The sequence below is a fragment of the Odontesthes bonariensis genome, chromosome 4 (genome assembly GCF_027942865.1).
Source record: "Odontesthes bonariensis isolate fOdoBon6 chromosome 4, fOdoBon6.hap1, whole genome shotgun sequence".
Classification (NCBI taxonomy): Eukaryota; Metazoa; Chordata; class Actinopteri; order Atheriniformes; family Atherinopsidae; genus Odontesthes; species Odontesthes bonariensis.
The window spans coordinates 29,958,623-29,978,173 of record NC_134509.1 but is presented as its reverse complement, the minus strand read 5'-3'; the positions used below and the strand labels follow the sequence as shown (position 1 = coordinate 29,978,173).

Sequence of the window (19,551 nt, the reverse complement as noted above, 5' to 3'; positions counted from 1 at the left end):
CTGACTGTTTGGTGTCGCAGTGTCGGATGTTCATAGTTCATAGAGATCTTTGTTGTTATTTCACATGTACAAAGTGCAATAAGTCTTATAAAAATGTTTATATAAAGACTGATTGAAAAGTTATTAAAAGGGAAGAAAACACACATCATACCACACAAAGGAGTCATTTTCTTGTCTGTGTGTCTCTTTCTCCAGTATCGGATCGGGCAGCTGTACATGATCAGTAAACACAGCCATGAGCAAAGCGATCGAGGGGAAGGGGTGGAAGTCGTCCAGAACGAACCGTTCGAAGATCCCAATCATGGCCAAGGACAGTTCACAGAGAAACGTGTCTACCTCAACAGGTCAGTGGGACAGAGGCGTGATTATTGAATGGAGTTTGTGGTATTTTTAGACTGCTGGAAGTCGGTAAAAGTTCATTTTGGCTGCTTTGAATATTTCTGTTTGATACTTATCTTTAGAAAAAAAAGATGTTGTTACCCACAGGACATGGTTTTTTTATAAAGGAAAAAACAAATGTCACTAACACCCTTAGCCAAAATAGTTGAACAGCTAAAGATGAGAGGGCTCCTCATAGAAACGGTGTCAACTGTAAAACTCATCAAAAGTAAATTGGTGTCAAACACTAACCAGACTGGCTGATGGTCGGAGAATCTCTGAGCAGTACAGATCTAAAGCTCCACAAAAGTTGGCTCTTCAAAAAAAAACAAATGTTTTGTTGGCGAATTGTTGTGAAGGCTTGCTCGCCACCTGGAACTTCATGTCCAGTTTCTAAACTCACTCACTTCGAGAGCTGAAAGACTTGTCTTGTACAAGCTGTGACGTTTGCCAAAGGCTTTGTTTTATTTACTTGATGCAGACTATGTAGCATAACCAAGCTTTAACTTTAGTCATTTTTTGTTGTTTTGAAACCATACGTGCTGGAAATGAAGTAATCGTATTTAAAAATGTTGAAAAAATACATCAGTTTAAGCTTTATGTGTGGGGAATCAGATAATCTTGTCCTTGCTTTGTTATTCAAAGACAATGGGTGTCCAAACTTTTGCCATTCACTTTATTACCCTTTACTGATGCAATGCAGTGCATCTTAGTAGCCTGGAATCTGCTCCACACACAAAGCAGTTTTGTTACAGCTTAGTAACGGAGACTTTAACTCAGATCACAGGTAGACAGGTGGAAAATATGTGAAAGAAAAGAAAAGAAGGGAAGATGCCAGACTCACCAAATAAGAGCTAAATAGAGAAAATGGAAGAGGGTAGAAGATGCTGTTGGCCATTTGTCAGAGCACAAATACCCGTGTCAGCGTTCCCTTTGCTGGGGAACCAATTATGCTGAGTCAGCACCCCTCTGCTCTGCAGAGGAGAGGAATAAAGCAAAGGCAGGGCTATACACGGTAAGAGGTTGCCTTTTCATTCAACGTGCTTTATACAGGCTAAGAACAACGGGAATATGACAAAATAATAAATAACAAAACAGCTGCTTACCACGTGAGAAATGAAAGATTTCAGAGCGTGGGGATATAAAAATGATACTAATTAGGATTTGTGCAACAATTTAATTTTAGATGTTCTAACCAAAAAGCAGTATCAATCCATGATGATATAAACATTTTAAACCTGTTGGATGGGATTTTAAAATGCATTTGTCTTGTGAAATATGGTGAAATTCCAAGGAAAGATAGTTACTCACATCAAACTACCACTTTTATCAGAGTCGAGACACGGAAGAGGAAAAAGATAAAAGAAAAGGGCCTAAAAATGAACTCTACAACCTAAACACTCAAACTCTCTGCTTATATGTCTTTTACATGGAAAAATGTAAAAGATTTAAACTCTAATGAGTAGCTGATGTATTGTTAAGGTAAAAAAAAAGAAAATGATATGAGACGCAGTAAGAGTGTTCCAGAGATATTGCCAATATCTATAATGCCAAGATGTAGAATAACTTTCTTTAGGACTAATTATTCTTTAGCATTTGATAGAGCGCTATAAATCCGACAATAAATCCGACAATACACCGACCGATAAGAAAGCTAGATCAGTACCTGCAGTCAAAGATGAGACAGGTAAAGATAATAAGTATTTCTGCCCTACCACTGAAACGCATGTGGCAATTTAAAATGAAATAAGATAGTTTAATAAAATGAATCGTGTAACATTTCCATTATTCTCTACAGTTACTTCCTATAATGGCCCTTTATTTGGTTCTGCAACAACTGAACAGCAGCAGGGAAGTCAATCTGGACTTGTTCTGTCACGCTTCAACCACCTCATTAGCCCTGAAAATGTGCTTTGTACAACACTTCACTGGCTTAATCCCACCCAACCTTAGCACAGTTTTCCACCTTTGTTCTGTCAATAACTACTATAAAAGCACATGGTTGATGATGTGATTATAAAGAGAGCATAACTTTCCTCGTTTTTTTTCTCTTTTTATTTCATTATTTTTTATCCCCACATACAAACAGGGGCTTCTGTGTGAGAGCAACCACCCATCGCGCTTGCATGCTTGGCAACTGTTAGGTGTGTCTCAGCAGACACCGGCCAAAATCGTTAAAAGAACAAGGAGGGAATGGGATGGAGGTGTAGGAGGAGTGTCTGTCTCTTTTGTTGGGAGAGAGTGTCAGGGAGTATGCCAACACTCACAAAATATCACTGTTGAAGGCTGATTTTATTCACAGCTGTCACCATGCAGTGGGTGCCATTTTTATCCGGTTTTTAATGCAAGCCCGAGGAGGTGGAGACGAAGACGGACCATGTGAAGCTGCGTGATATTATTCTTCAGGTCTCTGAAATAAGTTCTCATTGGAGTCTTGGAGTTAAGCTTTTGAGGATTTCCAGCATGCACACTAACATGCACAAATTGGCCTTTTTATGGAGACCATATGAAATGTGTACACATGGCTCTACATAACTGGGGCAGCCATGGTGTAGCAGCTAGAGTAGTCGGTGGTTCGATCCCCAGCATGCTCAATGATACTTAAACACGCTCCAATGTGTTCCTCAGTTGGTAAAAAAAAAAGCACTGCATGCTTGTAGGCTGCGTTGTAAGAAAAGAAGTACAGTTGGAATTTTTTTGGTAGAAATAAATACAAAGTCCTTTTATAAAGGTTACTGTTTACAAAGAGGTTCAGTGTCCCAGAATGATCTTACAGACTCCAACTTTAGAAAATTTAGACCTTTTATAAAGAAGACTTGTTTTCTTGTTGACTGTAAGATAATTCTGAAAGTAGAGCCAGCAGCATGATGGCACAGATGGTGAAAATGGTGAGGGAGTAGAACAAATCTACCAGCAGCTCAAAAGTAACATACAATCAAATAATCTTAATTATTTTCATAACTAGTCAGTTGCTTATCCAGGAAACACGAAACCATTTATTTAGTCAGATATTTTGCCATCGTAAGCACAGTAGCTGTGCTTCCAAATGATCAAAAAGAAGTCGGGGAACAATCTGAAATGTAGAAAGTGAAAATTAGACACATTTTCATTTCCTGGTTTCAAACAAATGAGCTGTAGTGACAGAAGGCTGCAATAAGAGCCTTATAATGTAAAGATGACTTACTAGAAACTAAACCTCCAAGAAACAACAGAGAATATTATTTCATCCTAAACAGTATTGGCCATGTTGATTCTCTAGAAAGAAATGGATGATCTTATGAGATGATTTTATTTTAATATAATCAGTTAAGTGACTTAAAGGTTCATTAAGTAAAAAACTGCTAAGGTGCTTCCATCTCCCTTTGTGCACAACATTTTAGATTCTTGGGTGTTTCCTACCCAGAAATATATTTGTAGGAATTTGAAAGTGTGCTAACTTTTTATTTATTGTCATAGCAACATGTACAACTGCTTTGCAGCGTCTTCTTGATTGTAACATTATTGTAATTGTTGTTTTTTTTGGCACATGTAGTTTCAAAGAGCTCACTTTATTCAACACTGGGGGAAAAAAAGAAAAAACTTGTGCTCAGATGAATTAGTTTCTGGTCATGTTAGACTGTGCAAGCCCAGCATCTGTCCAGCGGTCCCTCGCATCACATCATAGCCTGCTTACTACCACTCTGCCTTATCCCTTAAATCAAAGCTTTTTGGGGAGCTTTTCTTTTCACATCATTCCTTACAATCTGTGAGCACATAACTTTTTCTTCTTTTTTTTTTTTTTCATTGATTTGCTGTGCTGGAAGAAGCACACCTCTCTTCATAGTTTATACTCACAGCCTCTCTCTCTCTCCGTCCGTCTGTGTCAACGTGTCCCTGCAGTAAATTACCCACCTGGGCTCGAGCAGTGGTTCCTAAGATCTTCTATGTCACAGAGAAAGCATGGAACTACTACCCTTACACCGTAACAGGTGAGTGAGTATACAGTGCAAATGTGTTTGGCAGGATTTACTGTTCCACTGAGAGCCCCGCTGTAACTCTCTACCTCGCCTACATTTGCCAGGAGTAGAAACAGAGTAGCTTTACACTTGGTCACACTGTTTTCAAAGGTCACCTTCTCCACTAGTTTTCAGATGTTTTTTTTTTTTTTTTTTTTTTTTTTTTTCTTTTACCCAAGTCACATTTTACTCAGCACTCACCGCTTGATACAAACACTTTACTGGATGATTGTAGTAGTGTGAAAAGACAAGAGAAGGGACTGCTGATCTCCACAGCACATTTTCTGAATAATTTAAAAAAAATCTACATGCAAATGATGGCTTATGCACCAAAGTCCCTGTGAAACTCTCCACATAGTTTGTATTATTCAGGAATCTGTTCTCAACTCCTCCATATTTCTGAGGGACATGTGGAGGTTTTTACAGTGAGCTGTTGACACATGGGCCGCGGCAGCTCAGGCGGTTGAACGCACTTGCCCTCTAATCCCAGGCTCGGTGGTTTGGTCCCCAGACCCTCCACATTCAGGTGTGACACGGGACAAGAGGCAGAGCTCAGGGCGTGCACGTGCCTGATTTAGAAACAAATGATGAAAGACTTTGTGTTGTCTCCTGAGCTTGTAAAGGCTCCGTTGTAAGTACAAACCACTGACTTTAGATCATGATCTGGACACTGTGACTTTGGAGGAAAAAAAAAGAGTGTTTTTAAGCGCACAAAGCAAAATGCTAATCAAAGGTAAAAGGTCAATGACTTCTGTAGATAAAAGTAAAGGGTGATTTGAATATTGATCAACATCAATCAATAAAGCATAATCTTAAACTGTAAATAAGAGGCAAGGTCTTTGGTAAAATAGAAAAGAAACACACACACTCTAGATTCTTGAAGGTCCTCAGTCCTGACACACAACATCTAAGGACAACTTCTGATAAACTGATCTCAGTCAGTGACACCATCACAGCTTTCTGTCGCGAGACACAACACGAGAAAGCATGAGCACGACATGCAGCCAACACATTCACATGTTTCCTGTTTAGCCATGATCTAAATGCTCGTTGTCCCAATCGACGAGCAGTGAGCGCAGCAGCGGCTCTGGCTTCTTCGTGTGAGTCATCGAGATTACAAGCAACCACGAATCAGGAGTGCAGCGATCAGAGCTGCAGCACCCAGATCATGCTTCTGTCACGCTTTAAAGATCCTCAAAGAGATATGCTGCGATTTGAGGACAATTTGTCTTTAATGAGAGCAAATGACTTAGGAAAAGATGTGCTTGATATATCTTGTATGCCATATATTTTGCACATTGTGGCCTTCACATGTCTTTTCATACAGTGGAAATTGAATTCAGGGCTGTTTAACTAACTGTGTCTTTGTGTTCTTCGACTGCTCTGACCCGATGTCTTCTCACGCTTTGGTTTAAAGAATATACTGTAAGTATCTCTAATTTTCAATGACCCAAGCACTTTTTAAAAATGAGAAGCCCTGGGTTTATTAATATGTTTGGTCTGTGTCCAGATATGGCAGAACACTACATATAAATGTAAACTCTAAACTGAATTCACCCTTTCACTACTCTTAATTTGTGTTTATTAAGGAATGTTTATCTAAAGAAATGCCTGACGGATCTGAAGGCTTGTAATAAATATAGCAAATGATACAAGATGAAAATATAGTATATTTGTGTTGTTCCACTCATTTTACAGGCCTTAATGTCTTTTTATAGCAGTGAATTATGCTCTGCTGTTTGAAGTGTAGCCTCAGTAAGTTTTCCACAAAAGGATTTGTGGAAGAATTCAGCTAAACCTGTATGTCCTATTTCTGTAACAATCGAACCACACACAAACACACACACACACACACACACACACGCGCGCACACATACAGATACCCTCCATGTCTTTGCTGAATGACCTGTCATTAACCCTCAGAACACAGGAAATTTTAGCAGAACAAGCTGACACAAACATGCATTCGTGTGATTAGGCTCTGCCATTGGGTGGCTTTGGTGCAGTGAGAAATATGGACAGCATGAGTCACGTCTCTTTTAAGTGCAGAGATTAGGGGGAAACAGGACGATGTTGTGACGGCAACAGAATGCTCGATATTGTGTGCGTTTATGTGAAGGAGCATTTTATGTTTGCATATGAGTCACTGTTCAGTGTATATACCCATGCAGGATATTTTTTAGACAAGTGACAGTGTCGGCTTTTGTCACTTGACAGCTTAATTTAGTTGTTTCAAACTATACAGTGTTGGAAAACACTCAGAAATCCCCAGCAGCAGCTTTGACGGTCAGTACATAAACAAGACAAGCATAACCCTCGACAAACCTGTCTTTTATCAGACAAACGGTGTCTTAGATTTCTGCTTGATGTTTTTTTCCTTCACTTCAATTTTTAAACCTTGAAAGCTTTGAAACTCAGAGAAATGACAAATACGGCTATCATACTCTGTTAGGTTACTTTATTTCATTTTTAACTTTTATTTTTATTTTTTTTCAATCAATACTGTGACATCATCTTTTACCCACAGTGCTCATTCCTGCCCAAGTTCTCCATCCACATAGAGACAAAATACGAGGACAACAAAGGAAACAATGACAATGTAAGTGCAGTGTGTATTTATTCAGTCTGGTAGATGGTTTATAAATACATAAAGTATATAACATCTTTTATTGGATGCACTGTAAGAACGTTTCCTCCTGTGATCCACTCCCAGCTGCCTGAAAGGCATCACAAATTTGGGATTATGGACTAAAACGTGCTCCTTTAATGGCCCACAAAGTGCTTGATTTTTGCGTGTTGCTGCTGACATTCGACAGCTGTACTACATGTACTACACTTGATGAGACCCCTCTGTGCGCCACATTAAAGACGTCAGATCTGACCAGCAAACTCCTCATTAGACCTTAACGCATGTCTTTTTCTGTTTGGTTCCTCTGTGGACTATAACTTCAGTGCTTGTAATGTTAGTCTGAGGATCCAGTCAGTTAATTAAACATGCTCCCACTCCAATCTCTCACCTTTATATAACACTGCTGACGGTCTCATCTTTTTCTCATACAGACGTTTAAAGCAAATTAAGCCAGTTTAAAACACTTCATGACACGGCAAACATGTGCTACATGTGTAAAATTTCACAGGTCATCATATCACAACGCTAACCAAATACTGCTTCATGTGTTGGACTACTAATTTAATCTCAGACTTTTAGACTACACATTGACTTTGCTTCGGTTTGTAAGGGCATTTGTCATAAAGCGAGATTGCCAGTGCTTGCACAGGAATGCTGACGTGCAACAACAGGGTGGCCGCGGGTCCTTAAAAAGTCGTAAATCAATTTTCCTGAAAATAAGACCTTAAAAAGTATTAAATTGTCTTAAATTCAGATTGCATGGGTCTTAAATATTTGTGTATTTTTCTTTTTGCTCTAAAGGAACAGTATTTTATTTTTTTTAATATATTTACTTGATTTTATAAGCATTTGTTCATGGGACTTAAATGTTCTGAAAATATTGTAATAAATTTAATTTAGGACAGTGATGACATTTTTGTGATCTTTTCGCATGACACACATTTAGTCGATGTTCTTAAACTCAACCGTCATTTGTCATTTTACCATTCTGTCAATGTGTTTACTTGGAAATACTTGGTATTTCCATCGTACGTTTGGTCTTAAATTTCATTTAGAAGTGGTATTAAAAGGTCTTAAAAAGTCTTAAATTTAACTTGTTTATACCTGTATACACCCTGAAAAAAACAAATAGCTTGAAATATGTTGTGTCATGGTGGTTAACCAGTGGGTTCATTTAAAACTGTATTTATAACTGCCTGTGAAATGGTGGTTTTTACAAAGAGAATGCCCCTCCCCCCCAATGTCTCAAGTGTCATTCTGATGTGTTTGACTACTTATAAAGCTGGTAGACAGAAACTGACAGGCTGTCAGAGCGCATTGAACACGCCGTGATGTTTCAGACTGATGCTTCTTTGCTTTGACGAGACAAGGTGATAGATCAAAGCCTGTTGAAATTAGATTTTAAGAACAGAAACTGCCTTCAGCAAATGCACTTCATGGATGAAAACCGAGGCGACTCATAAATATGTGTCTGTGTGTGATTACGCTCAGATGCCAGACAGATTGAGATGCCTCTGGATGCGAGTTGAGATGCAGGACTGTGTGTCGTCTGCACATATCCAGACACACTCAGTCAGCTATTCAATAATAATAACACAGCTGCATTACTTTGCATAACATCTTTAGGGCAAACGAACAAGAGGCTTTGCACGTTTTTGACTTCGTATAACCAGTTCATGAGCATGAGATTTGTATTTGCTACAAATGATGCTGTGCAGTATTTAGAATGCAGCTGTGTGCCGCTTTGTCTTGAAAATGTAATAGAACAACAGACTCTGTAAACAACTAGCGATCTTAGGATGAACCAAATAGTCTCATGTTCGGAGTTGTAGGAAGAGATCAATGGTAAATGTTAATGTGAAAGAAGGCATTGGATTATTGGCTTCATTCACCCACTGCCAGATTACTGTTATTTGTCTTCATCCGTCAGTTTTCCGACCTGGAACCCAACCCTCATCAAATGATTGAATCTGCAGAATAATTAATTGGAGGATTAATTAAAACATCTTTTTAAAAAAAATGTATTGGTATTGAACTGGCTGCTTAAGAGATCTGTTGATACTGTCATCTTCTGTAAAACTTTTAATAATCTGCATCAGATTCAGACACGTTTTGTTTAAAATTACCCCAACAACAGACCACCAAGTATTCTTTTGATTTCTGAATGTGCCCGTTGATTTATTCTTTTCTGTGTGAGACGCTCACTGCAGATATTTCCTCTTTCTCTCCTCTGTTTCTTCTCTTCTTGTGTCACTTTTCTCTGTCTGTCCTCTCCTCTCCTCTCCTCCCTTCACATCTGTCCCAGGATGTGTTCAGAGTGTAAACTTTGAATTATTTAAATTGCACATTGTTCAGTAGATCATGTAAAAAATCCAAAGTGTTAGACAAGCTTTGCTCCCACCGTAAGAGCCTGGTTTCCCCTTCCTTTGATACTCTTACAAAACAAAGGAGCTTATTGTTCCTTGTTATACCCGATATTGAAATCAATGCTACCACATTTTATTAATCCAATACGTCAAGCGTATGGTCTTTTATGAATTGATAAATGGATAAAAGGATATATCCATAGGAGTAAAGCTATAGCATACATTCAGGGTATGTAATGATTATACTTACGCTATTAAAAGTTCAGCATTATAAGCAATAAAGATTAACAATCAGAAATGGAAGGAAAGAGGGAGGTGGGGGGGGGGGTGCACTCACTTTTTTTGTATAATCAGCTGACTGAACTTATGACCCAGTAATTGCAGTCAGCAGCTGTTTCGTTCAGCGCAAAATGTGAAGATGTGGGTAAAGAGCAACCCCTAATGGCAGGGAGAACAATGTGCCTCTGCTGAATGACTGTTGAATCGGCTAGAATTTCTTCCAGTGTGCGAGTTAACCAGTGAGCCCTTTTCTGAGTTGGGCTTTTGTGTTGGAAGGTTACTCTGAGTGGTAAATAGACGTTATAGTGAGCACTCGAAAACTAATCTGTGCTGTTTTCAGATCTTTGACACTGAGCTAAAGGACCAGGAGAGGGAGGTGTGTTTCATTGACATCGCCTACGATGAAATCCCCGAGCGCTACTATAAAGAGTCTGAGGTGAGCTTGTGTAGGTGTATGTGTGTGTGTGTGCTTATGTGTGTTTGTGTTTATGTGCATACTCGTGGCCACCTGGAGTCGACACCACTGGAGGGGTCGTAAGCATTCTGTTAAATCAGGATTGTTTCGTAAAACACTGGATTTCAGTTTCTGTCTCGTCTTTCTCTGTTTGATGGTTTATCAAGTTTATCAAGTATTAGTATTTTTATCAAGGAAAATACTAATACATTTGATATTTTTATCTTTGGATTCCCATCAGCAAACACACACCATAATACAAATGATATCCACTGAAAACCTCATTTCCACACTCATGTCTTCCAGCTGCATGTGCTACTTTAAATGCTTATCCCGTCTCTATGTGCCGTCACGTGGAGTTTCGAAGCCTCATAGCTCAGAGAAAATTGCTAATCTTTTCCTTAGCTGCTTAATACCGGATTGCTTTCACTCTAATGAGCCTGGGTTGGCATTTTCAGAAGAAATTGAGCTAACGAGAATTGTTTTAATATCACAGATCAGTGTTTACTCCTTAGTTCCACTGGGGTTTCCAAAGAAATTCTCTAAATGTTTGAGCAAAATATTATAGTATCAAACTCTTCTCCGACCAATGCAGGACTTGCGATATTTCAAGTCGGAGAAGACATCCCGGGGGATGCTGCAGGAAGGCTGGAGGGACACGCAGAGCCCCATCATGTGCTCCTATAAACTGGTCACGGTCAAGTTTGAGGTGTGGGGTCTGCAGACTCGAGTGGAGCAGTTTGTGCACAAGGTAAGAGGTCAGCCACGGGGTACACTAAGTGTTTGGCTTTTTTACTTTTAAAGCATTTTTGGATATATCAATCCAATTTTTTTTCTTCTGCTTTTATATAAACTATTGGGACACATGTAAAGGATCAGGCTGGTTGTTATTTTTATTTGTCACAATTTCCTCACTACTCCTATATTGAAATAATAATATATAATGATAATTTGGATTTCTCTTCCCTCTTTGTGGTACAAATCTCTTTATTTTTTTAGGGTAAAGAGAAGCTTTTCACCCAAATATGTGTTGTTTTGCCTGTGCTGCTCTTCAAGAATACCGAGCCATCTATCTTTGTTTTATTGTAAAGATACTTTTTGTTCCTTATTATAACCATAAAAAGGATGAAGAACTGATTCATTTTTAGAGTTAGATAAAAGTTCATGAACACAACATTTCTGCTTCATAGTATTTTGTTCTTCTCTTAGTTGGCAATTGAATATTTCATCAAAGATGTCAGAATGGACGGTTTTACTCCATCTTTAATCAAGACGCTTATGTCAGATTATTGTTGAATTCCAGTTTGAAGTCCTGAAAATGATCACACTTGTAAAGTCTACATTTAGCCTGTACCCACATAGCGTTTTATTTTCGGACCGCTTTCAGTCGTCCCAATGAGAAGAGTGCATGCAACTGCCTCGAGAAAAAGCATCTTCATTCGTAGTGCTCTGCGGTTTTTTTGTGTTGCTGCTCTGAGCTTTTCAATAAGGCATCACCATGGCAGGTATCACCATGGTTGCTACTTTCCAGGAAATGAATTATATGGGCAGAAATGTTCTCCCTGGTAACCGAGACGATGGCAGAGTAGCAGGATTAGTGCTCCAAGTAGAGACATGATAATGTTCACTGATGAATGGATAGAGAATATGTTTCTCTCCATATATGACATGACCGAATTTGCCTTGTGTTTTAGGTTGTTCGGGATGTGCTGCTGCTGGGACACAGACAGGCATTTGCCTGGGTGGATGAGTGGATAGGTAGGTCCACAAGCATATTTTCAAAGTCACCAAGTTATTTACTAACCAAATTAGATGTTGCATCCAACAGCGGGATAGTTAATACAGTAGGCAGTAAGTGTTTTCATATGCTTTACGGACCTCCAATAATGTTGCCACAACCTATTATTCTTTGCACTGTTAGCATTGTTAGCTGTTTTTATTGTATTGGCTACTTGTGTCATTACTATTTGTGCATGAAAAATCATTCCACCTGCATCGAGCCTGGGTCTTCTACAGCAGCATGGACCTTCCCCTCACCACTAACCCACTAATAACAAACACTTTCCAGGCATGCTCAGAATTCGCTTCAGCTATAATCTGCACAGTGGGAGAAAATTGTCCACATTCCCTCGCATTCCATGACAGAGAGATCGATGCATATTAAACTATGTGAAGTCAAAATTAGACACAATATTTGCAAAATTGGTGAAAAGCAGTTTCACTGTTACTGTTCACTGTATTTGAAACCTAATTTTAAAAAAAGCAAAATGATCATCTGTGCTGGCCAGGCCTGCGTGTTTGGTTACAGACCTTCTAGACCAGTTGGCTGCAGTTAAGTGAAGGGGTTATTGAAAATTTACATCGCTGAAGAATGTTGCACTCATCGAAACATGAATGCTGCCTCTGTTTCTCTGGCTGCACATTAGGAAGCCCTGTGTGCACCCTGAAGTGTCTGCAACACATTTACTCCCTCTCAGCTGTTTAGCTTTTTCCACAGCTGTAGGGCATATAGATAAATAGGCCCATTATCTTTGCAATGAAACATATGCCATTCCTCTCTGTTCCCCTCTCCATAACCACTAACCTTAAGACTCCCTGCTCCCTGAAACCTGGAAGTTTCTTGATAGCTCCTCACACCTTTTCTCATATGGAATGATTTTTGCCTGTGGGATAAGTGAAACTTTCTGCATTTTTTTTTTCATGTGCTCTCAATGATCCAACCTCTTTATCCTTTTCTTTAATCTTGAAGCATCCTTGACCTCATCCGCCTTTTCTTTAATCTTGAAGCATCCTTGACCTCATCCGCCTTTTCCTTCTAATGTGGCTTGGATTTGTCTTGCTGTCCCCTGCACACTCTTTGAGTCCTGGGAAGCTTAAGGTTTAACCTCTGAATCTTTAACCTCATCAAAGCTTACCTTTGAACCCTCCCCTTCCTGTCTCTCAATTGGAGTGCCGCTATGGAGGAGTTACCAGCATTTCAACCCTCGCCCCCCCCTCCCTTCTTTCAGATATGACTTTGGATGACGTGCGGGATTACGAGAAACAAATGCATGAGAAAACCAACATTAAAGTTTGCCATGAGCAGCAAGAGCATTCTGCAACAAACCCATCTTCACTGGATGACATAGAGATCCATGACAGAGCAAGTGTATGTCTTTTTCATTGTTTTGCCCCATTGCCCCTCCTCTGTGCCATGTTTTACAGTTGATGACTTGCCTCTGAGGCTGTTGCAGCTGCATATAACTGTCCTCATACATCGTCTCATTCTGTTTCACACTGAATTCATGAATCATTGAATAGGTGAAGTGATGATGTGATAATTCTAAGTTGCTTTCACTTGAAAAGGCTTGGTCTGTTCAACAATGGAAACATCATGGCCATGTGAATGAGATAATGTGAGCTCAAAAAAGAAAAAGAAACTCATTGGTATTGAAAGCTCTGCACTGAGCAGGGTGTGCATTGAGTGTGAAGAATATGGCTTTAGCTGAAGTAATGACAGCAATATTTATGTACGCTCTAATTTTTCTGAAAGTATCTGCAAATTATATATTTATTCATTTTTGTGTGTATATATATATATATATATATATATTTTAATTCTTTATTCAATAGATTATCAATTAGTCTATGATCTATGGATATTTTTCCTCCTCATATAGATTCAACTTCCATTGTAGAAAAGTTTGAGGTGGGAACTGCAGGTTGACTTGACATGAATCGATCCGAAAAGACTCTTACCCACCCTTCCTCTTCTTCTTGTCATTGGTTTTACTCTCTTTTCAATCTAGACATGACAATGGATGAGGTGAGAGAGTTTGAGCGCACCATCCAGGAGGCCACCAACCAGAAGATTGGGATATTTCCCCCATCCATCTCCATAAGCGAGACACCCCTGTCCTCCTGTGCACTCACCCATCCTGCCAGCGCCCCCTCAACTCCCATGTGCACTGACGCACCCGAGTCCCTTTCTGTCCCCAAGGACAGACCTCGCAAAAAGTCTGCTCCAGAAACCCTGACCCTTCCTGACCCTGAGCCAAGTGGAGCTTCCGATGGCTATTCCTCGAACCCATTACCCGTATCAAACCACCTTCAATCATCCACACCGCCTTCCAACTCTGACCTTGCTGAAATTGGCGAGCAGTAGGACAGTGGAATGTCTTCCCCCGCCCTTTGCTTTACCTTCTACCCCCTTTACCTGTTGTCTTATGAGCTCAATGAGACTAATCTAGGCTCCAAACACCAGTGCCCTAACATTCAAGTTCTTTAGCCATATCCCATTATTTAGCATAATCCTGACCACACAACAATCACTTTAGAAGTCCTCATCAGTTTATTACTACCACCCAGGCAGCTGCAAGCTCAGCCACGTTGCTATCCACGAGTCTAGCCAGGCACAGGTCACATCTTTTTTATCGGCCGTGCATGATGTTTATTCGAAGCTACGATAATTTTCCTTGAGTGTCAGTTCTTTATGTGAATAAATGATTCTCATTGTTTCCATAGTTATGTTTTCTTCAGTCAGACGAGCTAGCTATGAACTAATGAATTTTGATGTAGTTGCCTTGACACCTCAGAGCCAAAATATTGTCCATTTCTAGTCTGCAAAGTGGCTCTTTGTATTCACTTGGAAATTAGCTCAATGAGGCAAATCGGATAGCACAGTAGAAGTAATAGCTTAGAAATGACACGCAGAGATCCACCCAACCATTTCTTCAGCCAACCAAACTGGCCTGTGGATCAGATTTTACCCACCTTTGCATTCCAAACTCCAGTTCTATAAGAGATGCAAGATTAGTACAATCAGTGCGAGAATACACCTCAGGTCTCCCTGACACTTTACCTGGCTCACACTCCAAAGGCAGGGATGTTACTGTATCTTCCTCTCCCTGCTAATTGCCAAACACACGAATTTTATACCTCCACAGACAAAATAAAACCGTAACTCTTGTATGTATTCTGTAAGAGTACTTAACCATGGGAATGTTTACACATCATTTACACCTTTTTCAATTGTAGCTGTCCGTATATCTGCGTTTGCAGATCGAACGGGGCAGTTAGATGATACTAAAATTTAAGTTCTTACTGCATGTATCTTACTGAAGCTGACTGAGAGGTCGGAACAACAAAAGTACTTCATAATAACAAAGTCAAATGTTGCCTGAAACGTATGCTGGACATCTCATGTGATATAAATGTGATCCACATTGAGCAAATCGGCATATCACTTTTGTGTCACATGTAGGAACATGGCCATTTTTGGGGGTGTTTTTAGTTGCCAACGGATCTTTGTGCACAGGGGAGCTAATGAAAAGTCAGTGTGAGATTTGAAGAGAAGGGCACATGTGTCAAGCTGACTTGAGTATGTGCTTCATTGTGGGGAAAGCATTTTCAGAAGTACTTACACTTCTGCTTTGCCAGCACTGGCTGGTAATACAAAGCCATTGTTTCCATGAGAGGGGGAAAACAGCTTTGTTACATGAACATCATTATTCATTTTTGGCTTGTTACTAGTTGCTCTCAAAAACCTTAAAGAGGATAAAACAAATTCAGAACATAAGAAGCTTATTCTTTGCTGGAACCCCCCCTCGCCCATTTTCCATACAATATTATTCAAAGAAAGGGTTTTTATATGCTGCATGGAATGTTACAACATATATACGCGTTATATGAAGTATATATGGTATACTGTAAACGGATGGATTGATACAGTATATTTAGTAATATAACTGTATGGAGAGAAAAAATGATGCTTCCATTGGAAGTCTGAACTAATTTTGTATAATAGAAAATAACAATTTCGAGTGGAACGTCAGCATGTCCGGAGAATATACTGTAGGCCTATAAACTCTTTGAACTTAGTGCCTCTGCATGCTACAATTATATCATCACTTACCTACTTATGTAAACCAAAATCTCTCAACAGTTCAGCTACAGAAATTCACTTTTTTTTCTCCCCCCATTTTTTTATTTATTAATTTTTTAAATCACAAATATGGACGTTGAACTAGATAAAAATGTCTTAAACCCCACATAGAGTAGCTAAGTTATAACATAATCGGATCACATCAGTAGCTAGGTACCTCTGCATTCCCACTGTGGCATTACAAGAGTCTTTGATGGTGCATTCATTTCATCGTGTTGGTTGCCTGAATTGGCTTCACCTTTTAGATGAAAGGCATGCCTGATTACCTGATGGCGCTCGCAGGTTGGTGCACTGCTCTTGCTGCTAGAGCTACCCATGTTAGTTGTAGGATTTGCATTGTATCACCAAGTCCAAAGATTTCCATTGTCTGAGACGGCAAGCCTTCATTATTATCTGTATCATCATGTAGCTGATCCCTTCGACTACATTACAAACATTTAAGTTCTTATTTTTATAACTCCTATAGGCCTAATATTTCCTCATGTCCATTTACTCCAGTGGAAACTAATCATTTCTGTTTTTTGTTTTGTTTTAGTGAAGCAGCAAATTCACAATCGGGTCACCAACAAGAAGTCCGTTTACATATTAATACTAAATACAACAGTCGGACTAAAATCATGGACATGTTTTCTTGCCTATCGAACCAGATAGTTGCTTGATATCTTCTCCTGGTGATAAGTCACAGGGGAACTGTAAAATCTTTTTATCCTTGAGCATTCGATCAATTCTAAGACTCCCCAATTAGGACCAAAGGTATTTCTTGCTTTTTTTTTTTGGCTCTCATGATGCATGTTCATTCCAGAGTGTTTATGATTGATCATACCTAGTTCATTCTTGAAGGAGCATGGAAACAGAAACAAGCCCTGGTCATCGAAATGCAACACTGTTTTATTTCTTCCCATTGATGGAAAAAGAAGCCATGCTCTGTTGTTTTTACCATCTAGTTTAGCCTCATTTGCTATTGGCGTATTCTGCTCAAGCTTGAACTGCTTGTTCTCGTGCTTTGGTGTTACAGCTTCAACTGCCCATCTCTTGTGGTCAAACTAAAAAAAAAAAAATATTTCTATTCCATATATTATCCAGAAAGTAGTCTCTGGTAAACATGGAACTCCTTGCTGCCTTACCTTAAGCCCATCACGCTTCAAATGAGTGGGGGGAAAAAAGGGCCTTTTTTGTAACAAAAAAAAACAACAGGTTAATCTAGTTAAAAGTCTTGAGCAAACCCCTCCTGCAGGCCTCACCAGCCTTATAGACCTCATTGCATTTGTGACAAAGAAGCTCATGCAGCATCTAGAATCTCTTTGTAAGACCAGTGGAGATACAGAGGGATGTAGCACAAACATATCAAACCATCAGACTTTCTAGTAACAGGGCTAATTGTTATTTTTCTCCCCTTCTTCATACAGTAACTGACTTTACGGCGCAAATGCAGTTTGCACTTTCCGCTCTTTGACACCTTAGATGACAATGACGGAATGTGTTACATTACTGTGTTGTTGGGTTTGTTGGACCAAAGTCCTATAATACAGCAAAGTAACTTTGAAGAGAGAAGCTCACAGTGAAGGTCTTTAGTGGGCTTGCCATATAATGCTGTTGATAATTTGTACAGTTTCTCACTTGCATTTGTTAAAAAAAAAAAAAAACTGTAGCTATTTCTCTGTAACTGTAGCTTTTGTCTTTGCCTTTTAAGGGTAAAAATGCTAGATGCCAGTTTTTGGCCCTCTGTATTGATCTATTATGTATAGATTATACATGCTTACCAGTCTGGTATTGACCACAATTCTTGTCAGGAACACAGCGATCCAGGGACATGTTTGATCTACCACGGGCTATTAAAATAATGCGAAATATATGTTGTACATTATTCTATGCTCTGTTTAAAAGAGTAACACATTAGCTATTGTAAATACTGCTGTTAATGATTAATATTGTAGATTTCTTACATTGAACATGTTCCAAGTTTAATAACTGATGTGACATGAATGTGATCAAAGATTTAGAATAGTCTCGGAAGGGTAATTCTTTTGTTTGTGTGATAAGGACGGCATTTTCATGAATGAAAGGTCCAGTTTAATCTGCAAGCAGGCTTAATATGTTGGTATCTATGAATTCAGCTAAGTTTATTCTCATAAAAGTATCAAGACTCCTTATTGTAGTGGTGCACTTTTTGCTCTCCAGTTGCTTCTGATGACCCTGCAGGGCAAAATTATTTTCGAAGTTGTAGAACGAACTGACACTTTGCATTTTAGTGTTGTGGCTGATTCGATGTTCACTTGTCATGTTAATTCAGAGGTGATTGGCTTTTTCTGTTTTATCTTAATGAAGTAGTAAACCTGCTGTACTTTGATTTTGTGATTGCTGTATTGTTTGAAGGAAAATCTTTAAGAAATCTTTCTTTGTATAAAAAGGACCAAGTATTCCACTTCTTTCCTCCCCCTGAGGCAGTGTGCTGCCTCCTGATATCTGGGATCTGTCTCACAAACCACAGTCAGAGATGTCGGGGATACATCGCCGAGTGAAAGCACAGCTCACTGCTCTGTGGGGGAAGGTGTGGTTCAGCTAAATCCCGTTTTGGGAAACAGACCTCAGAGGTGCCACTCATGTTTAGCTGCTGGAAGCTGCGCTTTGTTCTTCCACTTTAACTATTGTTCTTGTTATATTTTTACTGACCTTTGGGGATCATTTGGTTCTTTGTTGTAATTATTGTTTACTTTTTTCTGAAATGGATAAATAAACTTTATTAGCTATTGTGACAGTGTTTCTCCTCATTTGGTACTATATCGTGCATGTTTCACAAAACCCCGCAGAAAACATACGGTGCAGTAACGACTTTGCTGCAGGGACCCTTTGATGACCTTTGCTCTCTTTACTGCCAGCAGAGTCGCCTTCACTTTCCCCTTCTTTTCAACTTTTTCCTTCAGCATGAGCATCTTTTTGAGCTTGACAGCTTTGAGAATTGCTACATCTTTCACTACTGCCTTCTTCTGTAGTTTGTCAACCACACCAATGCCCAGCTGGTTAGCCATCACCAGTTTATCAGTCTGGATCTGGAAGTCCCACACGATCTTGGCTCCGTCATTCTCCACCACCTTTAGAGGTATCGATTTCCCACTTTGACTTTGGGACTCGATACAGATGTTCCTGTACACTATTCCTGCCACTTACCATGTATGCCATACCTGCTTGCATCTCAGACCCCTCTTATACGTGCTGAAGTGTCTCAAAGGCCCCATAAAATACAAGTATGTACATCACAAATGCCCTTCTCAGGAGAAGAGCTGCCATTCTGTTGCTGCCTTTGTGATACAACTACGGTGTTCTTAAAATGCAAATAAAACACCTTCTTTGCCCGACAGCTTGTTCAAAAAGGTCTTGGAAACTGCAATCACTATTTTAAATGGTCAAAACAGTTTGAAAGTAACCAGGCACGCAACACTTCCTCTTATGGAAAGGGACTGCCAATAGATTAATGAGAGACGCGACTGAGTTGTAGTAGATGAATTGAACCATTGAAGAGATTTCTAAAA

General features: G+C 39.4%; 1 protein-coding gene across 1 annotated transcript in view; it reads left to right on the top strand.

The window, feature by feature from the left end:
• LOC142378905 (cytoplasmic phosphatidylinositol transfer protein 1-like) overlaps positions 1-18,774 on the top strand; it is a 67,979-nt gene extending 49,205 nt beyond the window's left edge. The window contains exons 2-9 of the mRNA XM_075463882.1: positions 196-344; positions 4,258-4,346; positions 5,791-5,798; positions 6,901-6,972; positions 9,988-10,083; positions 10,697-10,852; positions 11,796-11,859; positions 13,890-18,774. Of these exons, the coding sequence (XP_075319997.1) occupies positions 196-344; positions 4,258-4,346; positions 5,791-5,798; positions 6,901-6,972; positions 9,988-10,083; positions 10,697-10,852; positions 11,796-11,859; positions 13,890-14,245 (990 nt within the window). The 3' untranslated portion in view covers positions 14,246-18,774. The remainder of the gene's footprint in view (positions 1-195; positions 345-4,257; positions 4,347-5,790; positions 5,799-6,900; positions 6,973-9,987; positions 10,084-10,696; positions 10,853-11,795; positions 11,860-13,889) is intronic.
• Positions 18,775-19,551: the final 777 nt, after the last annotated feature.